Here is a 9,532-nt window from a genome sequence, read left to right as displayed (position 1 = left end):
CCACCACCCACCAATAAAGCAAAGAAAAATAATAAATAAAAAATCAAAACAAGCTAAAGTAATTGCAATTGTTTTAATCACATTAATCCTAATAATTCATGACTGGTGGAGTCTGTTTGAATCAATAAAAAAAAAATACTTAACTTGCAATTACTGACCTTATCAGTGAAAAACAAACAACATAAAAAGGTTTGCAGTCGGATAGATCTTCCTACTTTAAATCAGGCGAGTGTCAAGAGGAAAAAAAGTTTATTAAATTAAGTAAATTCAGTCTCCGTTTTATGTTATATGGATGGCGCCATGTTGGAGCCAGACCACAGCAGCAGTGATTGGTCCTAGTCGGGCTGAGTCAACATTTCTATGGCAACCACTCTCGCCAATCAGGAGGGAGCTTGGGAGGCCACACCCCCTCCACTGAAAGTGTTCTTGGGAGAATACGTCAATCAAATGTTTGCCTTGAGACCACCTACTTTTACTGTGAGAGCTGATTTCTCAGTTTATAACTTGAATAAATTTCTCTCCAGAAAAAAATAAATACTGTATATATATCATGAAAGAAAATCAGGATTATCAAGAACATGTTAAAAAAAAGTATCTGAGCAAGAATGGTTATTCTGACAAATGTACTGACTAACAGCTGTTTGTGTCTTTGTTAACATTTATGGGATTTCTTGGAACAGCATGTACTTCCTGTTGGAATTACAGGGAGAAGGATCAGTCCAGTTCTCATACAGTCAATGGTTTCATCCTGATGAATGAAGCTGTTCCAATCTGCTGCTTTTCCTTCTCTATATTTATTTAATTTAATTATCTCGCCTGGGTATTTTGGCAATACTGCCAAATTCTTCCCTGTTGCTGACTCTCAGCTTGTCAGGTTGGAGTGACAGATTAGCTGATCTGTCCATCAACAGTCAGACTCGGAGCTTCATCTGATATTGGACTATTTAGACCTCCTTCATCATCTGCCCTGGGGCATCTCTGCTGTCCTCGGGGACATGGACAAGATCTTTGGGTCTGGACCCGGTCAGTCTCATGTCAGAGAGGACTCCATCAGTTTATTGAGGTCCATCAGGTAGTAAATGTAGAGCTGCAGAGTTCTGTTCTTTAGAGTCTTGAAGTGTAAGCAGAAGGCGTCATTTTGTGTTTGTAAAACTTCTGAGGCAGTGAAGTTCCTGAAGGATTTAAACTCAATAGTTTTATTCCCAGGCCCACACACCTCCCAAAAAACCCACCTCGCTGCGTGGAAGCCTTTCACCACAGAGATCATCTCAAGTGTATTTTCCGCCTGCAGAGGCCTTTCTTCTTGCGGAGGATCTTGTAGGAGTCAGAACTGAAGTTCTTCACCTGTTGCTGAGCCACTGCCTCTAAAAATACTGAGCAGCTTTGTAGTGCAGCCTGAAACTTGGCTCGGATCTCTCTGAGGATTGAAGGCTGCGGCCCGGGCCAGCTCCGTGGATGTGGGTCAGAAGGGGGCTTCACCGCTGCGTGAGGCAGGTTCTGTTCTGGATCCTGTTGGTTCCTCAAGTTTGGTGTAGACCTCAGGGCTGCTGTCTGGATGAATCCAACACGACTTTCCTTTGAAATGAACCAAAAATATTTTTTTTCAACTTATTTTGGTTTTGAACTAAGACTACAGCTGCTGAGGTTGGACTTTAACTCCTTATAAAGACTTTTTAAAGTCTGTTTCTTCTTTGACATGTGAGCAGATCCAATTATTTCTTCTGTATTAATTGTTTGCATTTAAATTGCATTTTCCTTCAGAAAAGCGCGTTGGTCCTCGACTGCAGCAGCAAAGGAAAGCGATGCATATGCTGATCATCACGATAGGTTCAATAAAGCATCAGTTCAGAGAGAACGTTCACCTCTTACTGCTTGTTTTTGTCCAGAAGAGGAATTTGTTTTGAAGAAGCCTGCACATTTTAGAACATTTTGACCAGAACTTTTTTGTCAGGCTTGCAGCCACACCCAGCAGCCAATCAGAGTCCAGTATTCACCTGAATCATTTAAAGTGAGGAAACACAATGTTTGTTTCTTATGGCTATATGTCAACATCTTTGTTTTCTTGGAGTAATACAACAGATATAAAAGTCTTTAGAGTTCTGCTTATCCTACTGTTGATGTGTTTTGTGCTCACAAATTACACTTCTGAGTTAACACTTTATAAATGTAAACATTTCAGGCAATAAATAATTCCTCTCTGGCCTGTTTTTGTACAAAACTAGTATATTGTCATATAAAATGTACCATATAGAACAATGTGATTAATCGTAATTAATTACATTCTTTACAGATTTTGGATTTCTCTAGTGGCCACCGCGGTTTTTAATGTGGTACATTCATGACAACATTTGGTGCTTGTACCTCAAAATGCACAATTTGTCTGAAATATCAACCTAACCGGCTCCACTAGATGGGGCGGGATATATAAACCTTCAAATAAAATAAAGAGTTTTATCTTTGTAACACTTTCATCCAACACTATGTAGCTCTGACCATTTTCTTTATTTTTATCACTCTAACCTGAACTTCCTTGAGGCCTAATTTGTGGGCCTAAACGTGGCTGAAAAACACTGAGTTTGAGCCTGAGACATAAACAAATCAAACTAACCTCACGTGAAAAAAAGTTCTCTGTTTTGATTTTCAGTTTTGACTTTTTGCTGCTGAGCTAATCCTAAATGCATCCCATGATTCCCAAAGAGGTAACAGTTGTCTGTTTATGTCGCGCCTGCTTCACCCCACTCCGATCAAACTTAGAGAGAACAGTATCACTGCTGTGGAGTTTGCCCTCGCTAATATCGCGGTGTACCTTTCACGTTCTCACTGTTTGGTGGATTTTTTTATATGCGACCTTGCTGTTGATCTTGTCAATCAATCTCCTCCGTGCCGTTTTTCAGGCAGACGTAGCACATGTAGATTGGCGGCGTTACATAAATCTTCTCCATAATTAGATCCTTGTTTTCATCCTAATGCTAGACTAATTTTTTAAAGAAAGTTTGATCAGTGAGAATAAAAAAAGAGTGAAAATATTCATGTGTGTCTGAGAAAAGTGTAGAAAAGGTTTAGAGAGGAATCCTAAATCACCCTGTGGGAAGCATGTCCCGGTAGCCAATGAGCTTAAAGCCCCGCCCCCATGTAAAATTAGGATTAGCTCAGCAGTGAAAACTCAAAATTCTAAATTGAAACTGAAAACAGAACTGTAAGCAAAGAAGGAAAACAAAAAAAGAAAAGTTGAAAATACAAATAAAGTAGTTCACTTTCAGCGTATCCCTTTCGGGGTCACCACAGCGTAACAGCACCCACTGTTTCGCATCAGTGTTTTGACAGAGTTTTTACGCCGGATGCCCTTCCTGACCCAACCCTGTACTTGAGGGGCACAGGGACCCAGTTAGGCAGCAGCGTCAAGGGTCTTGCCTAAGGACCCAATCTGGGTGGGGATCAGTGGAAAACCCTGGGAATAGAACCCAGGGCTCCTGCGTACCAGCCCTTCACCTAGCCCACTGAGCCACCCAGCGGTAACAGTTTTTTTTTTTTTTTTTCAAGTTTCAAATTTACATTATTTTTAATTTTCTAAATTTGTTTTTTTCAATATTTTTTTCAAATGTTCAATTTTATTTTTTCTAATTTTCAATAATTCCTTCAAGTTTTCAATATGCATTTTTGAGTTTAAAACTGCTTTCAAATTTTCCTTTTTTTCGAATTCACAATCCCTGTTTTTTAAATTTTCAATCTGTTTTTTTTGTTCACTTTAAGCGGATCCTGATTTGACCCCATAGAAATGTCACAAAACGTAAAGTTCAAAATAAATGTATAGATTTATTCCTGTTGAGGACAGTGTGGAGTGTCTTCTTCAAGGACACAAAGACTCTGAAACCTTGAATTTGAACTTCTGATCAAATCTTGTTCACATTCATGAATCCTGTTCTTCCTTAAACCTTCAGCTTCATGCTCAGATTACTGTTCAGGTTTGCAGGAGCAGGTGGGCTGGTCAGACGTAGCCTGGTCCTCCTTCTTCCTCTGCAGGCTGGTTTAGGTGTTTGATAGACTGGTCTGTGTCTCCCCCTGCCTGCTGCTCTGCCCTCATTTATCTGCCTGCTGTGATTGAAACACGTGACGCTCCAGGATCAGTAGCAGTTCTGGTTCTGTCCGTTTTCTGGTTTTGGAATGAAAAGTATCTGTTTGTCTGACTATCAGTTGTTGGGGGTTCATATACTGGACTTAACCGGAACGACGTCCATTTTGAAAGCAGATGTAGTTAAATTTTGACATCTGATTAGTTTTATTCAGCACATATTTCCAACATTTGCTAAATTAATCTCCTGCTTCTTCCATCTCTCTTTAGATGAAAACATGCTACAAAATAAACAAGAAATCCTTTTGGGAAAGCTTCAACTCTACCATTCACAACTAATAAACATAACTGGTTATTAATTGGAAGAACCTAAAACTTTCCAGTCGTGGTTTAGCAGCTCATAGATCTCCTTTTTGTCTCTCATGTTTCTACTCTGGTTTTTGAAGGATAACCAAAGTATGAGATTCAGACCTGAACTTTTACTGAACTTTGACTGTATTTGTGACAAAGAAAGATCTGTTTGAAACACCAGAGAGGGAGGTTTTGCTCTCCCTTTAAGGACCTCAGATCAATTACAGATCTGCTTTTCCTTCTCTGGCTCTTCAGGACCCGCTGGATCCCGGTCGCTGTGTGATGGTGATTCGTTCTCTGGTTCCCGGAGGCTCAGCAGAGAGCCACGGCGGTCTTCTTCCTGGAGATCAGCTGGTGTCAGTCAACAGCACTCCCTTGGACGCTCTCACTCTGGCCCAGGCCGTTGACGTCCTGAAGGCTGCTCCGCCTGGTCCGGTCCGCCTGGGAATCCGCAAGCCACTCGTAAGGCCTGAATTTTTGGATAAAAACATTTTGCTGCAGCTTTTACCAAAGACGGACCATGTTTTTATGTTTATCTAGTCAGATGTTATCATTGAAGATGGAGTGATAACTTTTATGGCTGCATTTCTTCAGAGTAAAAGCAACCTAAAGATTGAAACCACCATTTCAACTTCAGTCTTATAACTGATTCATATCCTACTAGAAAAAAAGTCTATTTTCTCACTCAGCCACAAACATGTATGTAATACTTTAAGAAGCCCACAGTTAAGTTCTCTCTCACATTGTTAATACGAAGATTTCATTGGGTCTACCATTGGAAGGGACCGGGTATCTGTGCGGTTAGAACCGTGGAAGGTCGTAGATTCTAATGTCCACACAGTTATAGCGCTAGATGAGTTTGAAGAGGGGCTGGTGGGAGTCATAAGTACGGATGGATACTGTTTGGATTTTATCTTGTGCCGGTGCCAAACCGGTGCTTTTAAAATGGTGCCTGTGCCTAAACAGTGTTTGAACATTTTTTCCACAAAGTTTGAGGAAGCACAGGATGAATGAGGGTATTGGAATGTTTCTGATGCTTCATTGCATCTCCGTTTTTCACATCCGCTGACATAAACGCAGGTTTTATCCCTCATCGCCATGACAACTGTCCTTTTCTGGAGCATTGTGCTCGTCATTCTTATCCATCAGGTTGCTAAATTATAATAGCTGGGAAGTTCGGTCAAACCCATTTGTATGAGCCCACCCACAATGGTTGAAAGGGTTGAATGATTGGCTAGAATTGTACAACTAAACTAAATAGAATGCTTGAAACAACTCATCAAACTCTGTGTTTTTATACAGCACTGGTACCAACTTGGCACCAAAGTTTGATAGCCATCTTTAGTCATAACTCTTGGAATACACAACAGATGACAAAAATGTAAACATTTGATAGTTTACAGCAGGGATCCCCAAACTTTTCCTTGTGAGGGCCACAGAACTGTTTTCTTCTCTGATGGGGGTCGGGGTCGTTTGTAGGATGACAGAAAAAGGGCAGGAATCACAGCCTAAACGTAAAGATTTATGGTTTTCCAGAAAGCCACACATAGCCATATTTTAAATCATTCTTTTCTGTAATCGACAAAGAAAAAATAAAAATACTAAAACCTTCTAAAAATTTAAATATTAAGTAGTCTATCCTCTCCTGTCATGAATAAAAAGTCACGTTCTTTGTGGGTCGATTGGCCAGATTGAGAAAAAAAAATCATATATATATATATACACGTATGGGTGTCTGATGGTGCTTGGGGGGCTGGGCCAAATGTGGAGGAGGGCTGGATCTGGGGACCTCTGGTTTAAAATAAGAAATTAGCTGCTTTCGTTCCATTAGAATCACACACTGGTGAGAGTCTCTAAGAGTTTAAAGCATGAAGTTTCGTGGTCACAATCACAGCCTGTCTTCCCCTTTTGGCTGCGCACCAACATGCAGACGGATCTAATATGAATCAGGCTTCTCTGTTGGTCCGTTCAGACCCTCCACTGGATGGTTTGGTATTTTGGGTTTAGATCTAGTACTTTTGTTCCTTAACACACTCTTTGACATACTGCAACCGTTCATTCCAGTATCAGCTGATTCTGACGCATAGAAAAGCAGCTTTTCGAATTGTCTTTGCGTTGGCATGCAACACTTTAATAACAGAAAGTGTTTCTTAAGCGGTTCACGAATTTCGATAGTCCAAAGAACGTCAGCACTGGATCTAAAGTTGAGCTTGTATCGTTAGATCTGTCAGACGGATGCAGAACTCGCAGTGCTCTCACGTCACACACAACTCCTTTTACTACAATGTCGATCTCAGACCTGGTTTTTCTGCAGGTGGAAGCTCCAGGAGTGAGAAGAGAAGAGTCCTCCCAAGGAAACACTCCAGCTGTGGAAAAGGTAAGCCGGCTCTGAAAACTCTTCTGAGGCAGCTGCAGACACACCCGACCGCCTGGATCTCAGCACTAAACACGTCATTCATCTCAACCGAACACCTGCTCAGGTGTGCAGGATGTGACCACAGAGTTTCCGTCTCCTCTCAAACGTTAATGAAGGCAGAGTAGTGTAATTGGAGCACTGAGCGTCCTCCTCCTCTCCGCCTCCCGGCCGCGCCCTCCGTCTTCGTCCATCTTCCAAATTGAAGTCTCGTCTGCCTCTCCTTTAATCTCTGGACTCACTTCTCTTCGGTTTGCTTTATTGCTCTCCACAGCAGATGAGTGCAGCTGCCAAGATGTTCCACGCTAAAGAAAAATGGATGGAGGAATAAATTAGCGTAGGTAAATATGTAGAGCATGGTCGAGATGAAGAGGGATGGAGGCGAAGGTCAGACTAGATTTATTTGAGCGAAGAAGGTCGGAGTTTATTCTGCTGTCACACAAGAAGATACAGAGAGTAAGTGATGGAGGCAAGACATAAACGGCACCGCCACTAGTGGAGCCATGAATCAGCAGATGGAGGAAATTTAAATGTGACTTAAGAGGAAGAAAGATACAAAAACAGAACTCCATTCAAAGATGGAAGCTTCTTTTGTCTCTTCTTCTTCACCAGAAGTCCTGTTGGTGTCCTATCGGACAAAAGGAAGAAGTACTTTAGGACTTATAGTCTGATTCTGAAGGAAGTTTTATTTTGGAAAACTCTGGTTTCTGTCCAGCACATCCAACTCGTTCTTGACGCATGTTAGTCACTCGTTCACGTGTCAAAAATTCATTCACTACTTTCTAAAAGTGGTGGCGCCAACTGCTACATATAAAACCCCAAGCTAGCAAAGTTAACAATAAAATGACAGTATTTAGAAAGTTTATTTTTGGAGAAAAGAAATGGAAGAAGAGCCTTCAACTTCAAAATAAAAGAAAGCTCAATTTGTTCCCACAGACCATAATTATACTGCAGAATATTCAGCAACCGACTGTCTAATGTTTCGAGGATGCTGCTGATAAAGATGTTCAAATGGTGGATTCATGTTTATGATTATATTTAGAATATACCAGTTTTCGTGTCACTTTTTCTTTATATTTTTTGTCATGTCTTGAAAGTTGTACAAGGCTGAAGTTGGCTTCTGTTTTTTTTTATATATAGTTTCAGCTTTGACTAATGGGTTTAGAGGAAATTTATTTCACATTTTATTTGGTTGAAACCTTGGGTGCAAATTAAGTTTAAAGCAGCTCCTGATATTTTACAGAGGATTAAGACCAACTTTACCCTCAAAAGTTAAGGAAACTGGAGGCTAAAAAAAATCAGCACCAACTTCTGCTTCAAGCTGCCTCGGTCTGAGGAAGTAGTATCTCCCATTAAACTGGTCCATGGCCTGAAAGAGTTTGGAGACCACTGAACTAGGCCCAGCTTCATCTCTGGAGTACAGAACATGTCTCAAAATCCCCCCGAAAGAGAAAAATGTTGATTTTATTCATGAAAGAATGTTTTAACATCTGTCATACTGCAAACAAACCAATACCCACAAAACATGTAAACTCTGGAAAACTGTAGGTCTTTAAATGACAATTGAGGAGAAGCTGTAGGGCAGAACTTGCACTGTTTCATCCATCTGTCTGTCCATCCGCCTAAACTTTCAGTTTAGACCTAGAAGTGCATGAAAATGTAAGATACAGTAATCTTCCCCCTGCTGTTCTGAACTTGCTGGCATTAATGAAAGAAACTCTTTGGTCCGTCTGTAGAAAGGTTCAAGTTCAGATTTAGAACATTTGAATAGCCAAAGGTGCCATCTTTGTAAAGTGTGTGGTCTCATCTTGCAGTTTGTGGACTGTTTGAAGAGAAACACAGAAACCCACCAGCTGAACCTGAAACTGGAAGGTCGTGAGTTCAAATCTATGGTCGGGTCAAACCAAAGACTTTAAAAATGGGACCCGGTGCCTCTCTGCTTGATACTCAGCATTAAGGGTTTGGATTGGGGGGTTTAAAGACCAAATGGTTGCCAAGTGCGGCTGTGTTTGCAGATGTAGAGAGCACATTTCACACACCAAGGTGCGTGACTTTAACTCAACACCTCTGACAGTATGAAGACCAAAGCTGCAGCTGTCACTCAGGTTTTTAAAGATGATGCAGAGAACTTTTGAGATCTGAATCAGCAGGAGGACCTGGCTGCAAACATCACTGTCCAGAACAGGAAGTCCTCGAGCGGAATCTGAAGTCCCTTCATGTCTAAAAAAAAGCCCCAAAAAAACCTTGTATCAACTGGCGATCCTAACAATTGCAGTTTTCCCATTTTAAGCTTTAATACAAGTTTAATCTACAGTTCTCAACACATTTTGGGTTAAGATTAGGATAAGTTTTATACTTTCCACTTCCATCTGATGATGTCAGGTCATATTTCGTCTGCAGCCAGGTCCCCCTCGTAAAGTTGGAACCAGTTTTTACGTTGGGTGTTTGTTAAACCACCAAGAAGCTGAGGAGCTGCTGAGGTTCATCAGAAATCCACTGAGCAGATGTGGAAGTCCAGAGACGACTGGACGGGTGGACTTGAACCCCTCACAGTTTGTGCAACGAGCCTTGAGCTGCGTTTGTTCAGAGACCTGATCCAGATCAGACACGCGATCGATGGATCCTGCTCAGCTCGGTTCTCCTCTGCAGGACGCCGCGCTTCCTCTCTGTCATTCTGCTGTCTTTCACCTCATCATTCC

General features: G+C 41.2%; 1 protein-coding gene across 5 annotated transcripts in view; it reads left to right on the top strand.

The window, feature by feature from the left end:
- patj (PATJ crumbs cell polarity complex component) overlaps positions 1-9,532 on the top strand; it is a 101,074-nt gene that overhangs the window by 29,882 nt on the left and 61,660 nt on the right. For all 5 annotated transcript variants that reach the window (XM_024258801.2, XM_024258798.2, XM_024258800.2 and 2 more), the window contains 2 exons: positions 4,676-4,882; positions 6,735-6,797. In XM_024258801.2, coding sequence (XP_024114569.1) covers positions 4,676-4,882; positions 6,735-6,797 — 270 coding nt within the window. The remainder of the gene's footprint in view (positions 1-4,675; positions 4,883-6,734; positions 6,798-9,532) is intronic.

Source organism: Oryzias melastigma, linkage group LG4 (genome assembly GCF_002922805.2).
Source record: "Oryzias melastigma strain HK-1 linkage group LG4, ASM292280v2, whole genome shotgun sequence".
NCBI classification, from domain to species: Eukaryota; Metazoa; Chordata; class Actinopteri; order Beloniformes; family Adrianichthyidae; genus Oryzias; species Oryzias melastigma.
The sequence above is the reverse complement of the archived record's forward strand: the minus strand, read 5'-3'. Positions and strand labels throughout refer to the sequence as shown.